The 26,325-nt window shown below is 52.5% G+C and overlaps 2 protein-coding genes across 2 annotated transcripts in view; both read left to right on the plus strand.

Moving 5' to 3' along the window:
- The window catches only part of Trappc10 (trafficking protein particle complex 10), a 103,250-nt gene extending 82,182 nt beyond the window's left edge, over positions 1-21,068 (plus strand). The window contains exons 14-23 of the mRNA XM_008827390.3: positions 953-1,467; positions 2,522-2,663; positions 5,006-5,164; positions 5,795-6,024; positions 7,113-7,213; positions 8,408-8,534; positions 9,791-9,961; positions 13,581-13,758; positions 18,404-18,598; positions 19,479-21,068. Coding sequence (XP_008825612.1) covers positions 953-1,467; positions 2,522-2,663; positions 5,006-5,164; positions 5,795-6,024; positions 7,113-7,213; positions 8,408-8,534; positions 9,791-9,961; positions 13,581-13,758; positions 18,404-18,598; positions 19,479-19,717 — 2,057 coding nt within the window. The 3' untranslated portion in view covers positions 19,718-21,068. The remainder of the gene's footprint in view (positions 1-952; positions 1,468-2,521; positions 2,664-5,005; positions 5,165-5,794; positions 6,025-7,112; positions 7,214-8,407; positions 8,535-9,790; positions 9,962-13,580; positions 13,759-18,403; positions 18,599-19,478) is intronic.
- Positions 21,069-22,609: 1,541 nt separating this feature from the next.
- Positions 22,610-26,325, plus strand: part of Pwp2 (PWP2 small subunit processome component) — a 14,629-nt gene continuing 10,913 nt past the window's right edge. Inside the window, exons 1-5 of the mRNA XM_008827391.3 lie at positions 22,610-22,723; positions 23,511-23,623; positions 24,811-24,905; positions 25,128-25,227; positions 25,478-25,621. Of these exons, the coding sequence (XP_008825613.1) occupies positions 22,706-22,723; positions 23,511-23,623; positions 24,811-24,905; positions 25,128-25,227; positions 25,478-25,621 (470 nt within the window). The 5' untranslated portion in view covers positions 22,610-22,705. The remainder of the gene's footprint in view (positions 22,724-23,510; positions 23,624-24,810; positions 24,906-25,127; positions 25,228-25,477; positions 25,622-26,325) is intronic.

Raw genomic sequence — 26,325 nt, forward strand, 5'->3', positions numbered from 1 at the left:
GTCAGTTTGTAGCAGTTGTTGAGTGTGTGGTGGTACGTCCCCCTTGGCTTTGGTTCCTGGTTGTGTGGTCACTGCCTGCGAAGGTGGGTTACCTCTCCCTTCACAGTAGAGCTGCCTGCATGCGTTTCTCAGGGCGTGAGGCTGGTGCTGTGGTTTGCAGACTAGTGCACCTCTGCTGGTTGTCTGCTGTGTGTGGGAGGTGTATGTGGCATCTTTGTATGAGATGAGTTCTGTAAGTGCTGCCTCTTGTTTTTCAAGTAACTTGTGGTAAGCCTGCTTTACTTGATGGGCAGACTGACTTTGGTTGGTTGGTTGGTTGATTTTTGCATGGTATGACCCACAGGCTTGACTTCATGCATGCTAAGCACACTGCTCCACCGAGCCCACCCCAGTGCCCCTTAAATACTAAGTGACTTACCAGTGCTTCTCGGTGGTTCAGTGGCATTGGATTTCTCTGGGCAAAGCCAAGGCACTTGTAGAAAGGAAGCCAGAAGAGGGTGCGGTGAGCGAGCGTGTGTGTGCAGAGCCCTGCTGCAGTCTTAGACTGAGCAGCCTCCCTCGCTGTTTCCACAGTCTGGCAAAATGCCTAGACTCACTTCCAGGGACACAGTGGAAGTGGAACACTTGACTTCACTTGTGAATTTCTGTAAGTAGGTTCAGAAGGTATTTGCATCCCTTGAAAAAGACTGGGAAGTAGACTGCTGACCAGTTTAAACTTGAGGAGGCAGTTGTCCTATGTTCCTCCTAAGTTTGCCTTCAGTGCTGTTAATTTGGTAACTTCCCAGAGTTAAATGTCTCTTTTAGTCCGCTTTTGTGGTGTGAGGAGGGCTGAAGGTTAGGAAGCTTGCCACCTCTCTTCTGAGTACCCACACTCGCTAAGCTGTTAGCACCTGCCTCCCAGCACCAGCGGGAGCTGTGACTGAGGCTTGGAACATGGAAGTGTTGTTTGCAGGTCACAAGGTCGTGCTGCCCATGCACTCATTTGCACGGCTGAAGGATCTCCATTTTGACCCTCCCAACGCTGTGGTCCACGCGGGTGGCATTCTGACTGTGGAGATAACGGTATGCAGCCAGATGCCCATCCCTGTCTGTGTGGACCAGATTACTATCAACATCCACTTCAGCATTGAGAAGAACAACTACCGGAAGACAGCTGAGTGGCTGACCAAGCACAAGATGTCTGATGGGATCATTACCTTCCCGGCTGAGGCCTCCCTGTTCCCTGCATCTCAGAATACCCTGCCTGCCCTGGAGTTGTCGGAGATGCTGGAGAGGAGCCCCTCTGGTACCTCTTTGAACACCACAGGCATCATTTGCAGGAATGTCCACATGCTCCTGAGGAGGCAGGAGAGTGGCTCCTCTCTAGAGACGCCCTCAGGGGTGACCCTTGAGGACGGAGCCCATGTGCTGAGGTGCAACAGTGTGACTCTGCAGCCAGGAGCCAACAAGATAGCATTCAGAACCCAGGTACGTGCTGGGCTGGGATCAGGACATGGCTCTGAGGTTGGTGGAGAAGGGGCAGGAGACTGAGCACTGTGAGGCCTTCTGCCCTTCACCACCTTTCTCTCTTTGTCCTTCAAGAGAAAGCATCTTTTACATTTATAGTTTTTTTGACTGTTAATAGATTTTTGAATGAAATTTATTACTGTTGTTTTGTTTTGTTTTTATTTTGAGACAGGATCTTATACTGTATCCCAGGCTGGCCTGGAACTCACTGTGTAGCCCAGACTGGTCTCAAACTCGTAGTAATCCTGCCTCAGCCTCCTGACAGGCATGAACCACCATGCCCATCTATTGGATGGGTTTTTTGTTTTGGTTTGTTTGGAGGAGATTGGTGTTTTTTGTGGGGGAGAGACAAAGTCTTACTATGATAGCTCTGGCTGGCCTGGAACTCACTATGTAGACCAGGCTGGTCCCCAAATCACAGAGATCTGCCTGCCACTGCCTCCTGAGTAGTGCGATTAAGTGTGTGCTACCACATCCAGCCTTGAATGAAGTTTTTATGAAGATAATTGTTTGGGGTTTCAATTAACTTTTTAACTAGTTGGCTTATTGGATTTTCCTAGCTGTTTCCTGTGTATAGTAAGACACCCTCAGCTGTTGAGGAGATTTTGAAGGCGGCATGCCCTTTTAAACTGTTTGTGTTTGGTGGATATATGGGTGTCAGGACTGTACTGTTTGCCCTAACGCAGGATGCCCTGTGTGTTCCACTGTCACGAGAGGACAGGGTCTGAGGGAGGACCCCCTTTGCCCCGCATGAACTTGATCTTGTCCAGCGGGGTTTGCAGTGCTGAACGTCTCACAGTAGTGTGCCTGTGAGCAGTTCCTCATGCTGAGTCTGCCTCATTGGAAGCTAAAGCTGAGCCACAAGTGTCAGTTGCTCAGAAAGGGGTTGAGTTCCAGCAAGTTCTTGGAGCAGCCTGGGTGAAGATGAATGCATGGACAGGGTTGCAGGGAGACAGACAGCATTTGGACCAGAGGAAAACCCAGCCTTACCTTGGGAACCTTGTTTTGACCGTAGGCCAAGGAACCTGGAACATACACGCTACGGCAGCTACGGGCCTCAGTGGGTCCCGTGTGGTTCATCCTTGCACACATCCACCCCATCGTGCAGTATGACGTGTACTCTCAGGAGCCCCAGCTGCATGTGGAGCCGTTGGCTGGTGAGTGGGGCCTACAGCCACACAAGAAGCCATGTAGGGTTCGTGGGAGAGTCTCACATGCCACTTTCCACAGCTCCTCCTTGGCTGTCTGCCTGTAGAGAAAACCAGGAAAACATAGTGGGAACTTTGCCTGGAAAGGGTACTGGCTGTGACTCAGATCATTGGGATAGTGTGTTAGTCACTTTTCTGTTGCTGTGATAGAAACACTGACCCAAGCAATTTATAGAAGGAAGGGTTTATTTGAACTTACGGTTCCAGGGGAATTACAGTCTGTCATGGCAGGGAGGCATGGTGGCTGGAGGTGGCTGGAGGTGCCTGGAGCAGGAGCAGCAGAAGTGAAGCTCTCCCATCATCACGCAGGCACAGGAAGCAAGAGAGCAACTGGAGATCCGGCAAGGCTTAAGAACTCTCTAAGCCCACCCCCAGTGACATGCTTCCTCCAGGATAGCCACACCTTCTAAAACCTCCCAAAACAGTGCCATCATCTGGGGACAAAATGTCCAAATACTTGGAGCCTATGGGGGACATTTTCATTCACACCATCACAGATAGTCACTGCCCTGTGGTCACTAGCTTGTGCTTAGTAAATCATGGTGTATCTGAGGTAAGAAGCAAAAGTATGCTGCTGGGAGCTTGAGACACTGGCATCCTGTCCAAGCTCCCTTTCAGGGGCAGCACACAAGGTGTACTTCACACTCTGGTCAGGTCTCCTCCTTAAAGTTCTGAGTGGGCTTAACCCTGTAGCACAGCTTCGAGAGACTCAGAGCTGCTGTCCTGTTCAGAAGTTCTCAAAGTAGACGAAGTTGGTGTTCACAAGTGACCCCAGTCTATATGGCATGTTATGGCCCCAGTGAGGAAAGGTCTTTGTGATTTAGTCTGGGAATGAACGTTCTTCGGGTTGGAAGTATTGTCAAGGACTGTAGTTCTGGTGCTCTCTCAGACATACACAGTGCACACGTCACACAGTGCATATGCACCACTCCAAGCTGAGGCCCTGGGCTGCCACAGGAGGCCATAACTACATACAGATCCTTGACCTTGAACCGTTGTCATCCATGATAAACCTCTTTTATTTAAAACAAAAGCCAAAGTGTAGAGAATAAGAGTCTGCAGAGTGTGGGTTCTTGGACAGGACTCCTATATTAAACGCTGCCCATTCAGGGCTCAGGGACTGTTTCAGAAGGGGGGAGTGAAAAATTATAAGAGCCACGGGAGGAGGTACATGACCATAAGGAAATAGAGTCTTACAGGTTCCTGGGATCCCCACTCATATGAACCTACAGCAGTGGTGTCAGCATGCACAGACCCATGCAAACTCAAGCAGAAAAAAACCCAGCACAGAACTGTGGAAGTGAACAGCAGGCCCCAATCTTAGCCGAAGAACTAGTGTCAGCTGATCACTGCTGGGTGAGGACGTGCTGATCTTAAAGGAGGGACTCTAGACAGGCTGACTAGACCCCAGTGGATGATCTTGCACTGAGGGACGTCTGGGGACACAACCTAAATAGGCCTTAAGACAAATAACAGAATGCATGAGATCCAGTGTGGGGGAGGTGCTATGGGAAGGGGCCAGTGGGGAAGGGGTATAAAGATGATTAAGATGTTCTGTACGAAAGACACAAAAATTCAACACAAAATTTACCAAAAAAGAAAAACGCTGGGCGTGGTGGCGGACGCCTTTAAATCCCAGCTCTTGGGAGGCAGAGGCAGGCAGATTTCTGTGAGATCTAGGCCAGCCTGGTCTGTACAGCGAGTTCCAGGCCAGCTGGGGAATAGGGAGACCCTCTGTGGAAAACAAACAAAAAAACCAGACAAACCAAAACAAGGTAAAGCACTTTTCCTGCTGTCTCTTCAATTCTCCCTACTGTTCTGCTTTCCAGCTTCTGCCAGGGCCACCAGCAGGCGCCTGTGGCTGTGTGGCTCTGCACTCTGGCTCTAGGGGTTCTTCCGTGATGGTGCTGCAGACAGCCTGAGCTCTCAAGGCTTGGCTCCCCTTCCTGCTGCGGCCTTGCCCTTTGGGGTTCGCAGGCTCCGCCTCCTACCGGTCCCCTTCTGCTTCACTTTCCCACAGGGCCGGCTGGCCTAGCAGCTCCACGGCCCAGTTCCTTTCTCTGTCCTGGTGCCTCCTCAGGTTCTTGGGGATTTTGTTCGGAGCAAGGTCTTCCGTGGTCCTGTGGTTCACAGCACTGAGGTGGAAAGTTAGGGCAAGGAGTGGAGGTGGAGTGAATTGTGGTGTGTCTAGGGTTAGCAGACCCTGTGCAGTAGGAGAAAGAAAGCCTCTTCACCTCACCTGACTGCTCCCTGGGGTCCAGTGATGCTAATTGCCGCCTTGTCCCATTTAGATAGCCTTTTGGCTGGCATTCCTCAGAAAGTCAAGTTTACTGTCACTACTGGCCATTATACAGTAAAAAACGGGGACAGCCTCCAGCTCAGCAACGTGGAAGCCATGCTCATCTTGTGTGGTGCAGAGAATAGAGCCATGATCTATTCTAACTCAAGAGGTAAGACCCCACCCAGCCTTGAGGCAGGGAGGTGCACCCCTGACATTGTGCACACCGAGGTCGGGAGAATGACTGGACATTACCGCCATCTGCCAGTGTGCCTTGACACTTGTGGTGTTGGCCTCTGAGGTCAGCATTTGTAGGTGGCTTAAACTGCCTCCTGGGCAGGGTGTTACATTTGGGGAAGTAGACTGACCGTGGTTTGTGCCCTGGGTGCCAAGTGCTGCCGCCAGTCTTTCTGGGGATACCCCATGCTTCGTAGCCGGACCATGCTCCATAGTGAGCGCGTCTCCAGCCTGATCCAGCCCACCCACTTCGAAAGAGCAAAAGCGGGTCATGCTTTTAAGCACTGATCCTAGCCCCCCTCCTCTTCTCTGGGCAGGTGTTGGTCTGTGGTGGGGTGGAGTGTGCAGGCCTCCATGTGGGAGCTGCCCCACCTGTCTGCACTCTGAGCAGTACCTGGCCTGCCGGCCTCCTGCAGAACCAGCCTTGGGGCTTTCTTGGGTTCCCCTGCCTCTCCCCTGGCACTGTGTTCCTTCATACACAGGCCAGCAGATGCTTGGCAGTGCCTCCTGATGGTAGGAGGCGACAAGACAGCCTGTGTCTGAGGTGGCTTTCTGTCTCCCACAGAGGAGAGCTCCACCGCCCTGCTCCGGATCCAGTCCTCTGACAAGGTCACAAGCATCAGTCTGCCTGCCGCGCCTTCATACCACGTGATTGAGTTTGAACTGGAGGTTCTGTCTTTGCCAACAGCTCCAACAGCTGTGGAGGGGAACAGTACTCTGGGGACGCCAGAGCCCCACAGGAAACAGAAGGATACACAGAGAGCTGGCCCCTGCATGGTCACCACAGATCACAAGGTAGAGCGCTGGCAGCCTCACCTATCTGTGAGAAGGGGACAGAGTCTGACCCTGCCCTCCTGTGCTTTCCTGCTATGCCCTGGGCCTCTGTCGAGAGCCATTAAGGCTCTGACCTCACCCCAACTAGAGTGAGAGCCACCGTGTCTCTGTGGGAAGAAGGATGGGTCTATGGATCCCATGACCAGGTTTCAGGAGCTCATGTCGCGCAGGCCTCAGGTCAACTCAACCAGGAGCAGTTCCACTGTGGTGGGCTCTGAGAGAGATGCTGGCTCTGGTTACAGGCACATGGGAAATAGGCTCTGGAGAGTGTTGTCAGCGTCATGTGCCATCGTCCACCTCCTGTGGCATGGGCTCCAATTATGAGGGCCTTTGAGCCTCTCACATTGTGTAGTGCAGGTGCAGGAGCAGTAGGAGTGGCCTAGATGGCTGTCATTTAGAGGCCTTGTGTTCTGAGGCATTAAGCAGTTCTCCCTGGGGAGAGGTTATGCCTTTGCAGTCCTTGAAAAGCACATGAGATTTCTTCCCTTACCCTGTGCAGAGAACTCGGAGGCAAAGGTGACATCCCTAGATCAACTGTTCTGTGTGGGAATAAAAACAAACTTGAGATCTGCTCCTCTTCTGCCAGAGGGAGTTCCTGGCTTTATCCACACACCACACTGGGGATTTATCCAACCCCCACGTTGGTCAGCTTGTCGCTAGGTTCCGTGTCAGGCAGGTGAAGTGGTCCAGTAATGGCTTGCTTTTGAGTAAGGCTCATAGTTGACTTGGGTCTCCGGACACTTACTGCACAGTGACATCTTGCGTGTGGCGAAGGTGATCTTGCTCTTGCCCAGAGGCCTGTGCTCTGCACTAACGAGGTGCTGGGAACACCTGGACCACCCCAGTTCTGCCTGTTTCTTGTTGCTTTCGCAACTCCTTGTTTCTTGTGTGTTTGTGTGAGAATGAACATGTTTCACAGAATTCCCTCTCTGGACAGTGACAGGGAACCAAGAGAACGTGACTAGGAGGCCGGCAGCCACCATGCAGCTGGGTGGCCATGGAGGGCTTTGCTGTTGGCAGGTTGGCTAAAGGTGGCATTGTCTTCCCAGGTGTCCATCGACTGCCCGTGGTCAATCTACTCCACTGTCGTTGCCCTGACATTCAGTGTGCCCTTCCGGACCACGCACTCCCTCCTCTCTGCTGGAACCCGGTAAGGTGGCATGGAGTCCAGCCTGCTTCTTCCCTAAGATGGACTGGGATTGGTTCTGCATGCTGACCTTGGTGGTCATTAGGGCTTCTGCATGTCACCATGGAGCTACTGACCTGCTGAAATTACAGTAGCTCTGTCCTGTTCCCAACTTGCCTTCTGCCTCACAGATGGCATTTCAGTGTTTGGTTTGATGTGGGGTCCAAGCCAGGTCCTCCTCTGGTCACCAGACAATCTCTTTCTACCCGTCCTCTCTGTTTTAAGCCACTAATTTGCACCTCCAGTTGTCCAACCCCCCTGAGGCCCTCTGTGCTGATGCGTCCTCACGGGCTTGTTATTAGTTCCCCTGGGCTACTGGTGTGTCCTTGTCGGTTTGTGTTATTAGTTCCCCTGGCCTGTACCTTTGGTCGGTTGCTAGCCACCTCTAGGGTAAAAACTCCGTGATCGCTGAAAGAGCCCATGGTGCTTTGTTAAAACCTCTAAGGAGATCTGTTGTTTTCTTCTTTTTAAGTTTTTAAAAAAATATTTTATTTATTATTTTTATTTTATGGGTATGAGTATATTGCCTGCATGCATGTGAGTGCACCCGTGTCGTGTCTTTTTTTTTGAAATATTTTATTTATTATTTTTACTTTATGTGTACAAGTGTATTGCTTGCATGTATGTGAGCGCACCCATGTGCAATGCCACAGAGGTCAGAAGAGGGCTTTGGATTCCCCTGGAACTGGAGTTAAGGACAGTTCGTAGCCACCATGTAGGTGCTGGAAGTCAAACCTGGGTCCTCTGCAAGAGCAGTCAGTGCTCTTAAGCACTGAGCCATCTCTCCGGCCCCTTTTTTAAAAAAATTTATTTTATTTTTTACCATGTCGTGTCTTTTTAAAGACTTGCTTTTCAGTGTTTTCCCGGAAGCAAAGGTGAAGTGGGTGGGGGTTTCCAGTGAGGGAGTGCATTGGGGCTGCTCCTCCTGTGACTCAGTGGCTCTTAGGGCACTATGTGTCACCAGGTTCACTTTCCCACAGAGGGTCACTACTGTATAAGATTCATGTTGGCCCTTTTCAGTGTATTCAAAGGTGGAAGTTTGGTACAACATCTTCGTCTCTTCCCTGCCCTGGCTAGTCAGACTCCCCCAGCAGGGCTGGAACACAGGCAATAGGGTTCCCAAATGTCACAGTGACCCACTTTGTTTCTCTGCCTTAGGAAATATGTGCAAGTTTGTGTCCAGAACCTGTCAGAACTGGACTTTCAACTCTCAGATAGTAATCTGGAAGACATGGGCCATGCTGCTGACCTGCGACTGATACCCCTGAACACACAGTCCCAGCAGGTAACTGCCCTCCGGCCTGAGCACTGGCTTCTCAGCAGGCTGAGGAAGAGGCTGCACAGAAGAGCCTGCTGCTGATGTGGAGAGCTCATTGGCACCAAGGAGCGCCTGGGGCAGAGTTGTGGCCATGCCACGTGCATATGGGGTTCACTTGTAGAACAAGTGGGTCTGGAGGGCTGAGGGGGCAGCAGATGGCTTAGGAAGAGCCTGTCCTTTAGAATTGACTCTTGAATTCGCCCTGCATCGTGCATGATTTATGTAAATGCAGGCTTGCGTAGGACTCTGCTAATCTGTGCACACTGTCATCCTAATGGTCCTATGCTGTGGTAGATAAAGGCCTGCCACCATGGCACTGTGCAGTGAGGCTTTCCGAGGCTTGCATCCAGGCTCTTGCTCCCTGGTGTTTCCTGCCCTATCCATGTGTGCTTTTCATGGTAAGTTATGCTGACTTGGGATCTGAGCATCCTGGTGGCGCCTGCAGCTTTGGCATTTTCGGCCTTTCTGCATCGTCATATCTTTGTTGAGCCTGTCACTGATGTATAGTTGAGGACCCTGGTGTTTGGGCCATTATCTGACCACGCGTGTTTCTAAGGTCATTTTGTTAATAGGAAGTGGTTGGTGTGGATATAAACTGGGTGATGGCCATGTCAGCCTCTGTCACTGTGACACAATGCCTGAGAGGAGGAGGAGGAGAGGGCTTAGAGCACGGTCACCGCCTTGTTGCCTTCGGGCCTTCGCGGAGGCAACACATCGTAGTAGAGCGTACATGGCAGAGCAAAGCTGCTTACCTCATGACAGGAACGAGAGAAGGGAGGGATGGAGGGGCAGGGGTGGGAATGGAAGGTCCCACCTTCCTCCACCAGCCCTACCTCCTGAAGATTCCACTACCTCTAGGCAGTGCCATCAGTGGGACCAGGCTCTCCCACATGTCGGATTTGGACTGTTAGAATGATCTCCCATTTTGGAGCCATGCGGGAGTGTGCTGTGTACTAACAGAAATCTGAAGCTGCTTTTTCCTGCTGTTTGATGCTATGAAGGTTATACAGTCAGGCTTTATAACATAGGCACCTTTTACCAGCTGGGAGCAGGGTTCTGCACCAGGCCGGGCAGGCAGGACCAAGCCAGTGTACAGTGCTGCTTGACCACAGGCACCCACAGGCTCAGTTGGGAACATCTCCTGACACGCACCCCCTTCATTGAAGGAGGCCTGTCCTCTGGGGGGCTCAGCACTGTGACCCAGGTCGCACCTCTCGTTGCAGAATATCCACAGTAAGCAGTCCGTGTTCTTCGTCTGGGAGCTGACGTGGAGCCAGGAGCCTCCCCCTCCCCTGCACTGCCGGTTCTCTGTGGGCTTTTCCCCAGCTTCTGAAGAGCAGCTGGCCATCTCCTTGAAGCCCTACACTTACGAATTTCAAGTGGAGAATTTTTTTGTACGTAATGCGTTCATTTGGGGAATGGGACGTGGGAGGCACCGGTGTGTCGTATTTGATACTCAAGTTCCAGTGGATTCTTGAGTGCAGCGAAGCTATGGCCCAGGCAAGGTTGTGACTTCTGAGCAGTTCATCGCCTGTCCTCAGTGACATGCCTGAGGTGCACCTATGGTGTTGGCAGTGTGATGGTTGGTTCCCTTGCCCTCCTCATGCTGCATCCGATCGACCTGGAGGTGCTTGATAGGAACACTGTGTGTGCATCCTGAGCGCCCACTCAGGGCACTGCTTTCTACGACATGTCTAATTTTTCAGATGCAGACAGGAACTGTTACAGGACTCCGCTGTGGAAGACTGGGGAGTTTTTCACAGTCTGCCTCTTGTGGTCAAGGCCAGTTTGAGTGTGTCCTGCGTAGGCCCGGTTGGGTTTTTTCCGGTTAGCACAGCCTAACTGACATGCTGCTGGGTGATCCAGCCAGGAAGCTGCAGCGGTGAGCCTGCGGGTGTTCTCGGGAATGCCTCTGGGCGAACAGCTCTTGACAGCTTTCCTCCCTCTGACCAAAGCAGACATTGTTCTGAAATGCTGCTTTCTTCAGTTCTGTAGATTAGCCTTCGAGTTGAGCAGAACCAGTCTCTGCGTAGCGCTGGACAGATGGCTCGGGGGCGTGACGTGCAGTGGGAGGGGATCCCAGGTGTGGAGGTCACTGGTCGGTGTGTCCCAGTGCCTCGCTGTCTCCCTCCTCCCTCTCAGGCTGACCACGTGCAGAGTGTTTCCTCAGCTTCACAGGCTGAGTAGAAGGCCAGGGAGCCGTAGCCTCCTGCTGAGGAGCTGTGCCAGTCACACACCTGGGCGGTCCGCTTTTCTGCCACATGTGGGAAAGCCGCATTGAAGTCCTCCGTGCACATGGCGCTCACCACTTGAAGTGTGTTCAGCACTCCCTTCACTCAGTTGTGCGACCACTGCACTGATTTCGTTCTCTGTGTTGTCAGGGAACCCCCCCACCATCCCCAGCCACCCCCATTTCCTCCTTACTCAAGCACACCTATGAGCTGCAGGTAGATCTGCCTGTGGACCTGCCCATTCTGAGCATTTCCTATCACTGGGATCATGGGACATGTGACCGATTTATTTCATTGAACATGGTGTCCTCAAGGCTCATCCATCTGGAAGCATGTTTCAGGACTTCTTTCCTTTTCATGGCTGTATCACAGTCCACTGTTGATGAACCACATGTCCTTTGTTTTCAGTGGCTAGAATCTTGTTGCTTCCACTTTGATAGTATGCTGCTATGACAGTGGTGCTGGGAAAAATCTGCATAGATGTTTTACATGGACTGACATAACCAGTTTTCTTGGTAAGGGTAGAGTTGCTGGGTCATAATGTAACTTTGGTACACTTTTGAAATGTTGCAGATCTCTACTTCCAGGGGCCACATGTCTGCTCGCTCCACTGACTCTGTGGTGCCAGGCCAGCTCTCTCACAGTATTGCTGCTGCTGTTTTCTCACAGCCAGCCGTGTCAGTGGTGTGGAGGCTGTGTTGTCGGGGGGGGGGGGGGGTTTCCCGAGAGGCTGGGGTGGTCCGTGGCTTTGTGTGCGTCCTCTTTGGAGATGTGCTAGTTGGAATCCTCTGTCCTTTCTGATGGGATTGTGAGCGCTTGTGTATCCAGGTGTCTGCTGTTGGTGGTATGATTCTAACCCCCTCTGCAGCTGGCCTCTCACCGTCCTGGTGATGTCCGTGGACATGCACAGTGTTCAGTGTGACGAGGTCAACTTTCCTCTTTTCCACTCATACTTCTGGTCTCAGATCTAAGGAGTCACCTCTTAAGGATATAAAGGTTCTAAGACTGGACGTCGTGTGCTTGTGTTGACATTCTGTGTGTGGTGAGAAGGATCAGCCTAAGCTGCTCTGCTCTGTGGCTTGTCAGTGTCCTTATACCACTTGGCTGCACCCTAGAGTGGCCTGACACCACTGTCAGACGTCAGCTGGTGGTGACTGAGCTTCTTGCTGAAGAAACCCAGATCCAGTCATGGGCTTGCAGCCTCTGTGGTCCACTGGGAGGTTCTTGCTGCTACCTCTTGGGGCCAGCTCCCTCCCTGCAGCCACTCCCTTCCCTCCAGAAGCAGCATGAAGACATGCTTGAGAACAAACCCACCACCATTTGTGCCTCCAGGCCCTTGGAAAGCACATCCTTTGCTGGGCTCAAAAGCATTCTACCAGTGTATCCCACTAAAGTGCAGAGCAGGATGTGTGAATGGCCACCCTTTCTCTATTAAGTGGCTTAGAGCTGGCCTGTATGATCGGACCAGTTAGCTTAACTTTTTTTTTTATTGTGTGTATATATCTGTGGGGGGGTATGTACACATGAGTGCAGTACCCACAGAGGCCAATAGAGGGCTCTGGATCCCCTGGAACCGGAGTTAGAGGTGATTGTGAGTTCCCTGATGTGTGCAGGTCCTCTGCAGGAGCATCATGTGCTCTTAACCACTGAGCCATCTCTCCAGCCCTCATTCAGCATTCCTAGGCACCTCCTCCTTGGTCAGAGGGCTGACTTGTATGTCCCACATACTCACGTGTGAGCTCAGTGGTGGAAGAGGTGCAGGCCTGCAGCTCTTCGAGGGGGGAATGTTTGCCTCTAAATAGACTTAGATGAGCATCTGACAGGAAAATCAGGATCAGGCTGTTTGAGAATCCAGAGGTGCAGTCATTGCGAAGAGTCTTTAGAGGCTTTTCAGTCAGATCCCAGACTGATCTTTCGAATGGGAAGATGCTGCTTTGGGTGGTTATGCTGGGTTGTTCCACGTAGTGGTGAAGACACCTAGCTTCCAGGCCGGAGCCACCAGTGCCAGGGCCTCGCGCCTGTGCCACATTGGCAGGTGGTTGGGACCCTTGGTTTGGGCTTGTCCTGAGTGGTGATGAAATGCTGGCTGTGTGAAAAGCCACTTAGAAAAAGGTCACTACGGAGAAAGTAGGTTGTGGGCTGAATCAGACGGTACCAGGGGCTCCTGTTAATTTTCCAATTTGGGTAATGGAGTCGAGTTTTGGTAAAAAATGTCTTTTTTTTTTTAGTAATGTTCAGTGTGAATAGAGGTAGAATGTCAGGTTGTTTGGGATTTGATTCAAAATACCTTAGGCAGATTCAGAATTGTGCATGACAAGCCAGATGAGTAGGATGTTGATGCCATTAACGTGGGGAGATGCAACGCGTGCTCCTCCTCTGCCCGTTCTCCCCATGTGTGAGAATATCCATAATTCAAAGAGTCTGAGGCCAGTGAAGTGGCTCAGCAGATAAAGGCACTTATCACAAAAGCCTGACCTTGAGCTTGATCCCTGGAACCCACGTAAAGGTGGAGGGAGAGAACCACCTCCACAGATTTCCTCTGACCTTCACATCCATACCCGCACTGTCTCATACACACAATAATAATAAATTAAGAAGAAAAAGTTTAAGGCCAGGCTGTCTGCAGCAGGAGCCGCAGCCACAGCAGTTGTTCTTGTGGCCCATGGTGGCCCGCCTTCCTCATGCTGAAAAGCTGGCAGGCAGCTCCGCCCTGGCCTTTGGCAGCCTTTCTTCTGGCTTCGGGGGCAAGTTTTCTTCTAACTTCTCCATCCCTTCCTGCCAGACACTGTACACTGTGAGAGCCGAGATCCTCCCTGCCTCCGGAGCCGGGTACTGTAGGACAGGTTCACTCTGCCCCTTGGAGGTATCCATCACGCGGCTTGCCGGCCTCCTGGAGGTGGACAAGGACGAAGCACTTGTGGAGTCAGACGAGTATTTTTCCACAAAGCTTATGTACGAAGGTAGGTGTTGAGCTCCTCTTGGCCATGATGTTCTAGTGCCATCAGTGAATGTGACTTCTGGGAGAGAAGGTCTGGTCACAGCACTTGCTCCCTATCCCTAGGCTCACTGAACAGCTCTCTTATTGCAGAGCATTGGAACAAGCACATGGAGCAGCTTCAGGGCTCAGGACAGAGCACAAGGCCCTCCTGTGTGTGTGGTTCAGGGTCTTCCTAGTATTGAGGCTCTTGGCACCTGCCTACTGCCCTTTCTTACTCCCCAGCCCCAGCTCTCCTGAAGCCTGGTCTCCTCAGTTTTGCAGGGTCACTCCAAATGTGATAACAAGCCTGATACTTACTAACTTTAAAATAACAGTGGGGCCAATGACATGGCTTAGTGGGTAAAAGTACCTGCCATTCAAGCCTAATGACCAGAGCTTAACCCTTGGAACCCACAGCGGAAGGAAAGAACTGACTCCCACATGTTGCCCTCTGACCTCCACATGCACACCATGGCAAGCACGTGGCTGTGCATGTGTGTATGTGCACAAACACACAGTAATAATACAAAATACAAAGAGAGGCCCGGCATGGTGGTGCACGTCTTTGATCCCAGCACTCGGGAGGCAGAGGCAGGTGGATCTCTGTGAGTTCAAGGCCAGCCTGGTCTACATAGTGAGTTCCAGGACAGCTGGGGCTACAGGGAGACCCTGTCTCAAAAAGACCAAAAGAAAAATAATAATAATAATACAAAGAAAAATTTTTAAACAAGAACAAAACAACAGTCGACTGGGTGAGACGACACGTGCTGTAGTCCCAGCATTTGGGAGGTAGAAAGAAGGATTAGGAAGTTCTGGTCCAGCCTGGGCTACTTCAAAAAGTAGGGCTGGAGAGATGGCTCAGTCATTAAAGTGCTTGCCTCACGGGCACAGGACTCACTTAAAAAGCTGGTGTGGTGTCTCACTCTTGCAGTCACAGTGCTGGGAAGGTGGTGTCATTGGCCAGGCACCTGCTTAATGTGTTCCAGGCCAGTGGAGGACTGTCTCAAAAACATGGTGGACAGGGCCTAAGAATGTCAGCCAAAGTGGACCTCTGGCCTTAACATGCACACAAACATGTTACATGCATACTTGCACACACATGTATGTATGTAAGCATAAATAGAGTTGGCAAGATGGCTTAACAGACAAAAGTGCTCGCTGCACAAAGCCTGACAACCTGAGTTAGATCCTGGAACCCACGGTGAAAGAAAACTGACTACTGAATGTTGTCTTCTAACCTCCACATGCATGTGCTGGCATGTGTATGCCCACACACATGCATCATCATGCATGCACACTAATTAACTAAAAATAATAGTAAACCCACCACACGACACTTTCCATGAAAAACAGCCACATCCCTAAACAAAGAGAGATGTGCGTGTGGCTGCGTTGTGCTTGGCTGTCTGTCTCTTTAATGTCTGGTAGTCAGAGGTGACTGAATTCCCGTGTCTAGCTGTGTCCCTTCTGAGGAGAGACGTGTACTGGTTGAAGTATGTGAGGAAGTTGCAGCCTTGAGTGGTGGGGTGGGAAGACTTTGGATGCAGACTCGCCAATGGTGTGGCGCTTTCCCATGCTGCTGCACCCGGCTCCTCAGGACTTGTCCTTCACAGGCCACAGCCACGCACTCCGAGTCACTCCTTCCACGCAGCCCTCCCAGGGGTCCTGTTTGGAATGAGTCTTGCCCAGATGTCACTGCATAGCACCCTGTGTTGGTCATTTGGAAAACATGGTTTCCCACCTCTGTAATCTAGTGTCAGAGCCTCCATCCATGAGGCTCAGCACAGAGGGAGCTACCAAGAGCACAGAGGCAAATGTAAGCTCCACAGTGTCTTATTTTTAGTCTTACGTTTATCAATCATGGCAAGTACTGTTGGCTGATTTGGGAGTGGTAAGGGGGGGCTGAGACAGTCTCACTCTGTAGCTCAGGCTGGCCTGGAACTCACGGCAGTCCTCCCGCCCCAGCCTGCTAGGATGACAGGTGTGAATCACCATGCCTGGTTGTGTTGGCTCTTTTCTTGGAAGTGATACGGAAGCCTTACCTGCCAGATACTAAGACTGAGCACTGCAGTGTCCCGTCCTGATCTCACATAGCTGAGCTTTGTGGAAGCAGCCCCTGTTCAGCACACAGTGCAGAGCGCTCTCCCCACTTCTGGCCACAGCTGCCATCCTGACAAGAAGTAGCCCAGATGTCCAGCTGCTGGCCGCTACGGTAAAACAGAGTGGATTCTGGTTACACACAGCGTCCTGCTGGATGTCCTTACCCCTCGTCTGAGGAGGTTAAGTACTATGTGACACCACTGGGATGGGGCATTCTTGGGTGACCGTTACAGGGAGGGGAATGGCTCAGATGTTGGCAGAGGTCATGCTGAGGGCTGGTAGCAGGAGGCCGTGTCCATGGTGCTGCATTAAAATCCACACAGGCTCAGAGTCCAACCCAAGTCCTGCAGAACTGGTGGGCCTTCGAGGACTGCTCCCTGGTTACCATGCTGTGCCGTGTGGGTTTGAGACAGTACAGTGGGGAAGGCCGGTTGCCGTGATCTCTGTCATGCGAGCACAACTTCCAGTGAGTCCACACACACACTTCACAGTTTAGAAGATGCTTATAGACTGGCAGGTAGAGATGCTTGTCACCAAACCCGATGACCTGAGTTTGATCACTGGGACCCACATTGTGGAAGGAAAGAACCAGCTTCCTCAAGTTAGCCCCTGACCTCCACATGAGGGCCATGGCACATATGTATACACCCCCTACTCACTAAATAAATAGATGTAATTCTTTTTTTCTTTGAGACGGAGTCTTGTTATATAGTCCTGGCTGCACTGGAACTTCTATATAGACCAAGCTAGCCTGGAACTCACAGATCCATCTGCCTCTGCCTACTGAGATTAAAGCCATTGTTCCACCACCTTTAGAAATGTAATTTCTAAAAAAACAAAACTGCTTCCTTGGGGCTGAATTTGCCAGTGGATGGTTGGAGCTTTGTGGAGGGTATTGTGAGGTCCAGTCGGCAGGCCTAGGAGTCTGTGCTAGTGAAGGGTGTGAGGGACACAGTGGTGAGCGTGACCTGGGCCTCATCAGGATGTGTCTGCAGCATCACCAGACCTCACAGCCATCCCACCTGCCCCTGCTGCTCCTGGCCCTCAGGTCACAAATGGCGTGGGCGGCTGCTGGCGTCACACAGCGGGAAGCTGTGTCCTTGCTGCTCATCTGCTTCTTTTGGGAAGGGTCCTGTCAGGCTTCCCACCCCCTGGCCCCAGGATAGCCTTACTCACTGTCTTGACCCAAGGCTAGTCCAGCCAAGAGCCTGCTGGGTGGTAGGACTGCCCTGGGTCAATGGAGGTAGTTTTAAGAAACCATGTTGGTGACAGCTGCCACATGCTGAGGCCTCGTATGTCTCAGGGCCCCCAGTGTTACCTGGGTTCCTTCTTTTCACATACTTGAGAATCTTCAGAATGTTCTCATTCCATGAGGTGGTCATATCCAGAGGCCAGACAGGCTGAGCAGGGGCACAATCTAGATGGTGCTGGTCAGCTTTCCATCACTGTGACAGAATGCCCAGGAAAACCAAAGGAGGAAGGATTTACTCTGGCTTATGGTTCCAGAGTTCATCACCATTGGCCGGCTCCTTTGTTTTGGGCCTGAGGCAAGGAGGAGCACGGTGGCCAGGGTGTGCGGTGGAGGAGCTGCTTACTCCACAGCAGCTAGGACTCAGGGAAGGAAAGGAGCCTGTGGACAGGATACACCCTTACAAGGCACAGCCCCAGTGACCACCTTCCTCCAACTGGGCCCTACCTGCTAACCACCTACAATGCAGTATGAACTCATCACTGGACTCCGCCGGTGAAGTTAGCGTCCTATGATTCCTCAGTGGCACCACCCACTGGGGACCAAGCCTCCCCAAGGAGCCTTTGGGAATGTTGTATCTCCAAAGCACAACACAGACCATTGATGTAGCCACTTCCCTGCACCCCAGACAAGCTCCTCAGTCATACTTCCTTTATCTGAGGGAAAATGTTCTCTGCCTACATCTAATGTGATCAATCCAGTCGAAACTAGACCTAATTGAATACCGTACTGAGAACTTGGAGTGCCTTGGTAGTTAGAGCACATGAGACGCATGTGCTCTACAGTGGGGGTCTCACCACTGTGTGTGTGACGACTGGACAGACAGGGTTCTGACTGTGGTGTGCAATGAATGGTCTGTCTTCGTGTGAGGACTGGACAGGCGGGGTTCTGACTGCGGTGCACATGAATGGTCTGTCTTCGTGTGAGGACTGGACAGGCGGGGTTCTGACTGCGGTGCACATGAATGGTCTGTCTTCGTGTGAGGACTGGACAGGCGGGGTTCTGACTGCGGTGCACATGAATGGTCTGTCTTCGTGTGAGGACTGGACAGGCGGGGTTCTGACTGCGGTGCACATGAATGGTCTGTCTTCGTGTGAGGACTGGACAGGCGGGGTTCTGACTGCGGTGCACATGAATGGTCTGTCTTCGTGTGAGGACTGGACAGGCGGGGTTCTGACTGCGGTGCACATGAATGGTCTGTCTTCGTGTGAGGACTGGACAGGCGGGGTTCTGACTGCGGTGCACATGAATGGTCTGTCTTCTGTCTTCCTTGTTTTAGTCGTGGACAACAGCAGCAACTGGGCCGTGTGTGGGAAGAGCTGTGGTGTCATCTCCATGCCTGTGGCTGCCCAGGCCACCCACAGAGTCCACATGGAAGTGATGCCTCTCTTTGCGGGTTACCTGCCCCTGCCTGACGTCCGACTGTTTAAGTACCTCCCCCATCACTCTGCACATGCCTCACAGCTGGATGCTGGTAAGGAGTCTCTGCACAGCAGCACTTGCTCCTCTATACAGTGGGTCACAACCCAACAACCCATCATAAGCGGAAAGCATCCTAAGTTGATGCACTAACTGCCCGAACCTGCTGAACCCCCTAGCATTGCCTCACCACCCCCTTCCCCCGCAAAGTGCAAAACTATTAACACGGGGAGAGCTGTTTTAAAAGTAAAGGTATGGCCAGGCATGGTGGCACATACCTTTAATCCCAGCTCCCTGGAGGCAGAGGCAGGTAGATCTCTGTGAGTTCAGGCCAACTTGGTCTTCATAGTGAATTCCAGGCCTGCCAGCATTACATAGTCAGACTCTGTCTAAAGCAAACAAACAAAAAAGTAAAGGTATCATGCCCACGTATGAATGTAGACATGATGGGGTTCAAAACACAGAACACAGCACCTCAACCTGCAGGCTGCTCAGTGTCCTTGGTGCCAGCCCACCCTTTTCCTGCCATGGTGGGGATCATGGGGTGGGGGTTGGGGGGTAGTCACTGCCACTTCTGGGCATCCAGAGGCTCAGACTGCACTGCCAGCCCAGCAAAGAGCTAGACTCAAAATCTAAGTGTTGTTTCTGCCGAACACAGTGAGGAGGCCATAGGCAGAGCCAGCAGTAGTGAGGACCATCTTGTACAAACTACTTGAGTAGGTGGTAACTTCTGTGAACAGCAGACTGGAGAATTAAAACGTTTTCAGGGCCAATAGAAATGAACAGGAAACCCCAGTCCGTTGCCCTGGCATCACATAGTTCTCTGAAGATAGTGCCTTAGGTAATAGTCTTTCACTAAGACAGTAGCCCAGGGTAGTGTCCCCCTCCTCAGGCTTCTGACACTGGCTTGGCCTGACTTCCTGTGTGTTCCACAGACAGCTGGATAGAAAACGACAGCCTGTCCGTGGACAAGCACCTGGACGACCAGCTGGACTGCAGCAGCCTGAGGAGCAGAGGCAGCATGCACTCAGCCTCCAGCAGCGAGCACAAAGGCTTGCCCATGCCCCGGCTCCAGGCACTGCCCGCCGGCCAGGTCTTCAACTCTAGCACTGGCATGCAGATCCTGGTCATTCCCAGCCAAGATGACCACGTCCTGGAAATCAGTGTCACCTGACCACACCGTGGGCAGCAAAGCCACAGAGTGGCCGGGAGTGCACTTTAGGGATTGTGACTGGCTTGTGGTCTGTGGTAACGTGATAGCCCTAACCAGACTTTGGTGGTCCTGCCTGGCTCCCAGCTCAGCAGAGAACAGTGTCCTTCAGCTGCTCGGTGGGTTAGAGCGCCACCTCATGTCGTCTATGACACAGATTTTTATTTTCTCATCCCTGTCCCTGTGCTGGTGTCCCCAGCTCACCATGCCGCCCCTCCCCCAGCTCATCTTTGACCTCCTTGACCTCCACCCACAGCCTCCCCCACTGCTGGCTGCTTGTCCTTCAGGTGGACCTCCCTCAGTTGGTCTTCTTATGGCACCGTGTGCTCTTCTGGTCACATACTGCCCAATTCCTGGACCTGGAGGACTTGTGGATCTCCTGAGGGGTGAAACACTGTCCTACACTCCAGACCCCTAGTTATGGTTTTATAGTAACACCTTTTGGGGCCGGTGGGTAGGGTGGGGTTGAGGGAACATAACCCCTTCTGTGCCTTGGGATGCCTGGCAGACCACAAAATCCATCCACGTGAAAGGTACTGGAGAGTGATCTGACCAGGGCATGTGGTAACGTGGCATGGAGATGGTTGAGGAATAAATGTTCTGGATCCTTGATTCCCCTAATGTTGATTGAATATCACATGCACTTGGAATTAAATATATATTTATTTTAATTGTCATATGTGGGGGTGATACGTTTTCTCTCACTTTAAAGTCCGCTCCTGTATTGTAGCTGTACAATTGACATCTTTTGCACCTTAAGTCTTGGAAGTGAAGACACTCCATCTCAAGTGAAGATGAGAGGGTCCCCTGGACTGCTCCAGTCGGGTCGCAGGGAAGGACTCAGGGCTTGGAGGAACCTCTGCTGGTCCACAGTTGCAGTCATACCATACCAACGGGTTCATTTACTTTCAGTTGTAAATTTAATTGTACATATGGTTGATTTATTATTTTTAAGAGTACAGACTGATGTAATGTTTATGTATAAGTTGCACCAAAAATCAAAGACAAAATAAATGTGTGTTTGTTTTTATTGGTGTGGAGGTCCCAGCTTGTAAATACATGCTGAGTGTATTACATGTCTTCAGCTCTACAAAAGTGATGCATTTTTGTACATATGAAATAGAATGTTCTGGATTGATGGCATGGCTTTCTGGAGTGGAACCTGAGATGCAGAGCCCTCTTAAGTTGTGTCCAGCCATCAGGACCAAGCTCTACAGGCTGGACACAGGGAGTCTGCAGGGGCAGAAGCCAGGAGAACCAAGTGGCCATTCTCGGCATTCAGTGTCATTTGGAGAATAAAGGACAGTGTGATTTTTTTGTTTGTTTTTTACCTCAAGTCTGCACTTGCAGAAACTGGAGAAGTATATAAAGTATGTAAGATAAATTCATGCGGTGACTTTTAGTACATTTATGTGCAGTTTAAAACGAATCAACTTGGGCTAGTTAGAACTTTGTACTTGCTGAGAGTTTACTGGCCTCCGAAATCTGTTGTGAAGCCAGACAGCTCCCTATAGACCTGCCACACCCTTGAATGATAAGGTCTTTAGACTTGATCTATCAGGAAAGCCCCACCCCGTGCTGTGAGCCTCCTTCCGGTGTCTTGTGCCTCAGTGGGGTGGGGATGGGGGCTCAGGGCAATCCTGAGCTTAGCATTCCTTGATTTTCTTATCTCTTGAGTTCTCTCGATGCATTTTCTAATTACACGTATTTAGCAGAGAACAATGGAGAAATCCAAAGTTGCCCTAGTCTCATGTCCTCTGGAAAGAGTGAACGAAATCAAATGTCACCAGTTTCCCCCGAGCTACCCAGGTCCTTTCAAACTGAATGAGTGCCCCTGCCTTGACAGGAGGGTGTCACTCACAGGTTGCAGTCACCCTTGTTAATATTCCTAGAGTGGCTTGAAGGCAGTCATTGGATTTTTGTTGTGAGGCTGTTTGAAACAGGCTGGTTTTGCTGAAGATACAGCAGAGGTCCGGCAGAGTGACGCCAGGTAAGTGTGTCTCGAAAGCAAGCGTGTCGCTGTTTGCAGACGGCCCTACCCATAAGACAGACAGACACAGGGTCAGAACACGAGTTACGATTTTTGTAACGTAACAGGTCATGACGTCCCCTGTGATTGGAAGAATTACAAGGTCTGATTCCAGTGTGGGAATCGGGTTTAATCCGAGGACTTTCTGCAGTTGGTCGGAGCAGCCTGGCCCTGCCCTGGGGAGCTACCGCGCGCTCCTTCGGTGTTCAGGATTAAGTTTGAAAATACTGAGGGTACGGCCTGCACGCATGCCACGCAGTGCCGCGGAGGTCAGAAGAGGGCTTCGGAGTCCCCTGGAACTGGAGTTAAGGACGGTTCGTAGCCGCCATGTGCATGCCGGGAATCGAATTTTAAACGAAATTCGTGTCAGACTTCGTCCGAAAAGCTGCGTCCCTTTCTATGCAGAGCTGGGCTGCCCAGTGGTCTCCGCAGCGAAGTCCTGCACGGCTCTACACCGTTTCTCACGCTGTCCCCGGCTCCAAACTGCCGTTCGGACGGCAGCGGCTCCTCAGCGGGCCAGGACGGGGCTGGGCGGCCGCCGCACGCGCGAACTCCACTCTAACTTCACAGGAGCGGTCACGCCACGCTGTTCTGTCACGTGATGTCACACTAAACCCGCCGTGTTAAGATTTAGACGTAAGCATTAGAATTCTGAAAACACACATTTTAAGAAGCCGTATGAACTGGTTCTCTCGCGCTGGCACGGCCGGGCTGCGCGTTCGAGTCCCTTCGGCGGGGCCCTGGGGTCGCTCACCCAGGGAGCGGAGCCGTGGGCTGGCGGGCGCATGCGCACTGCCGGGGTGGGCGGGGCTCTCTCCGTACGCGTGGTCCCGCCCCGGAAGTGCGTCCATCGCACCGCCGGTAGACAACATTGTCCCGGAAGTGGCTGTCCGGGGCAAAGCCCGTGCACGTGTGTCTGCGAGATGAAGTTCGCGTACCGTGTGAGTGCGTGGCGGGGGGGGGGCTTCGGGCGCATGGCCCCTGTTCTTGGGGGGCCACGGCTGGGTGGAACCCCAGGACTTTCCCGGGTCTCCCGGACCCTGCTCCCCACCAGACGGCCCACCCTGGGCTGCAGCACCTGCCCCTGGTTTGTGCCCACCCTGCCAGCAACTGATCCTGTGGCTGCTGCAGGTCCCCAGGGAACCCGAGGCCGCATCCCGCCCCCGCCCGGTCTCACACCCCATGGCACCCAGCTCCTTCCTGGACTGCTGGATGGTCCCCGGCCCGGCGGGCTCCTTGCTTGGGTCTCGGCCCAGGCAGTCCCTGTTCAGCCGCACTGGGTGGATTTCACAGTCTGAGTGTCCGCCTGCCGGGTCCCTTCCAGTTGGACACAGACCGTGAGGTGAAGGCTCTGCATGCCCAGCAGCATGCTGTGGTGAATGCCTGTGTTTGAGAGGCACTTAGATAACGGACACTGCCATACAGCGTCCATGGGGTGTGGTGAACCCAGTGGTCTCCTGGAGCCCTGCTCCCCTGGTCAGTTTTCCTGCATGGGGATCCTGCGTCGTGTGCCTGGCAAATGCCTGTCTTGAGAGCTTCTCACCTTGCCAGGAACCCCGGGGTCTTGAGAATCAGGTCGGGCTCCACTCTTACCCAGGAAGTGCCCCAAGAGCAGAGCAGGGCCCTACAGCCAGACCTTCTGTCACCTCTGCCCAGGTGCCTCCCTTCGCTGCCTCTGAGAGCCGAGACTGTTGCCATCGTGCTCAGTTTACTTTGGTTTCTTTGCAGTTTTCAAATTTGTTGGGTACGGTTTATCGACGTGGAAATTTAAATTTCACAAGTGATGGAAATTCCGTTATCAGCCCCGTGGGGAATAGAGTCACTGTGTTTGACCTTAAGAAGTAAGTATGAAGCCAGGCCTGGTAGACACACCTTTAATTCCAGAGGCAGGTGGATCTCTGAAATTGAGGCCAGCCTGGTCTACATAGTGAGTTCCAGGCCAGCTGGGGCTACAGGGAGACCTTGTCTTAACCCCCCCACCCCCAAAAAAAGTATTGTGAAGGGATGGTAACAACAGTGACAACTATACCCTGCACATGAAGGGTGGCCGTGGTGGTGGCTGTCCTTCTGGCCTTCTTGTTGTGGCTTTGTGGGGCTACTGGGTTTAGGAAGCCACTGGTCAGTTTAGGAGTTGCCTGCTGGGCTCCTTGTCCTTGATTCCAGTGTCTAAGATGCTGGCTTTCCCTTAACAAGAAAAGTTGTGTGAGTTCAGCTGTTACCTGGGAAGGGAGCTTGCCTCTCCTGTGGAGGTGATGGCAGGCTGGAGGTGTGTCTCAAAGGTCAGCACCTACAGACAGTGGAGGCCTCCAAGGGGTCCTAGGCCAGGTGGTCTGGGGAATTGAGGCTCTCCGGGCCTTTGCTCAGAAGCCCTGGTGGTTCTTGGCTTCCCTGCTGAGGTAGGCATCTCGAGGTGAACTTGGGATGCTCAGGTTTAGCTCTGTGAGTCCCAGTGTCCTGCCCTTCCTGTCTGGTTGAAAAGAACTCAGCCTCTGACTGGTATTGTCAAGGAGGCCATGGGCTGACCCTCTGCAGTTTTGCAGGCCACTGGCCCCTGTCTTGTTCTGCTGTTCCACTGGCTGGCCCTGGGCCTCCTGTTATCCTCTCTGTAGGGTGAGGCAGCGGTGGAACCTGCTTGCTCCTCATGGTGATGGGGCCTGGGGCATGGCATTAGGGACCAGGTGGGTCTACTGTCTGGTAGTGAGAACCAACCGTTGCCAGTTGTTTAGATGGCATCTCTCGAGGGACTCCAGAGTAGAAAGCTTGTTGAGTGGATTCAGACAGGAAAACGATCAAACCAGGACCTAGTGTCGTCTGCTCTTTCCTGCAGTGCACTTTCCCATTTCTTTAAAGACTATAGCTTTTGGGGTTGTGCTGCCCTTGTCCCACCCGACCCCTGAAGGGTCAAGCCTGTCTGAGAGGCATAAAGGACTCCATGGCAGGAGGGTCAGCTGCTGGTCCAAGGCCAGCCCTGTCTCTCTTGTCTGATTACACAAGACCCACTGGGCACTGGGTTTTTTGTGTTTCTCAGCAACAGATCTGACACGTTGCCCCTGGCCACCAAGTACAACATCAAGTGTGTGGGCCTGTCCCCAGATGGCCGCCTCGCCATCATTGTTGATGAAGGTAAATGTTCTAGGTGTGGGAAGGCACTGGGGTGGCCCTGCGTCCTCTGTGCTGTGTGACGGGGTATTGCCCAGGGCCATGCCCAGCTTCGTGGCATGGGGTCAGATACAGGTAGACGTTCACAGCACCTTCCTGCATTTCAGCAGTGCACTCTGGACAGGTGTGCTGCATCTGGGGTTGGGCTCCAAGGTCACCACAGGGTCCTACTCTTGCTTCTTGCAGGGGGCGCTGCACTGCTGGTCAGCCTGGTCTGCAGGTCAGTGCTGCACCACTTCCATTTCAAGGGCTCGGTGCACAGTGTCTCCTTCTCCCCTGATGGCAGGTAAGGGCACCTCTCTCCAGGCCAGCTGCCCACTTCCCTTCAAGTTTGCTGTGGTGGGCTGGGTGCTGCCTCAGATGCCCCTCAGGGCCCATCTCTTCTTCCTCTCTTCCTCTTCCTCCTCCTCTTCCCTTCAGCCTCTGTCCTGCAGGAGAGAGGTGTACACAGGGCAGACTGTCTCAAAGACTCACCTTTGGTCTCAGACCAGTCATTGTTGGTCCTGAATATCACCCATGACCTTATTTTTTTGCAGGAAATTTGTTGTCACTAAGGGCAACATTGCTCAGATGTACCATGCTCCTGGGAAGAAGCGAGAATTCAACGCATTTGTTCTAGACAAAACCTATTTTGGGCCCTATGATGAGACCACATGCATCGACTGGACGGATGACTCCAGGTGAGGCTGGGCGGGGGTACCTCGAGCGGGCTGTTCTTAGAGTGTGTGGCCTCCTTCCCATGAGCCAAGGCTGCCCTTTAAAGTGTGCAGTGTACCATGTGCCGTGCTGGTGGCTAGGTGCGTCCCCCAGCTACAGGTCACCACACATTAGAGTGTAGATTCCTGTAGAAGCGAGAGTTCCTGTCCAGTTTGTCCTGAACACCCAGGCCAGCTGTGCTATCAGGAGCTGTTGAGCTGCTGAGGCCTGCATCCCTGCCTCTTCCGCCATCTGATTGTCCTTACCCTGAAGGCATCTGTAGGTTTTTACTTTGCCCAGGATGCTGAACCCTGCCTCACGGAGAGAGGCTGGTGGTGGCCGGGCTGGTCTCTCAACAGGACCTCCCTTATTATCCCTGCACCCTGGTGAGTCCTCCAGCAAGCAGAGAGCTCACACTGCATTGTCAGCGTGCCGAGTCCTACACCTGTACCGGGCCACCCCATAGCATGCCATGCTGCCTTTGAATGATGACAGCCCCAGCCCACATACTCAACTGTGTATGATTAGCAGAATCTGCTTGCCTTGGGGTCTCTGGCTGCATCTAGTGTAGACTAAGCCAGCCACAGTTGTGGGCTGAGCTGATCTGAGTTTCTCACAGGGGACCTGTGGTCTCACCTCTCTTTAGGAGGCAGGGGTGTGTTGCCTTGCGGGGGGGGGGGGGGACAGG

This window comes from Nannospalax galili, unplaced genomic scaffold (genome assembly GCF_000622305.1).
Source record: "Nannospalax galili isolate Female #2095 unplaced genomic scaffold, S.galili_v1.0 scaffold652, whole genome shotgun sequence".
NCBI classification, from domain to species: Eukaryota; Metazoa; Chordata; class Mammalia; order Rodentia; family Spalacidae; genus Nannospalax; species Nannospalax galili.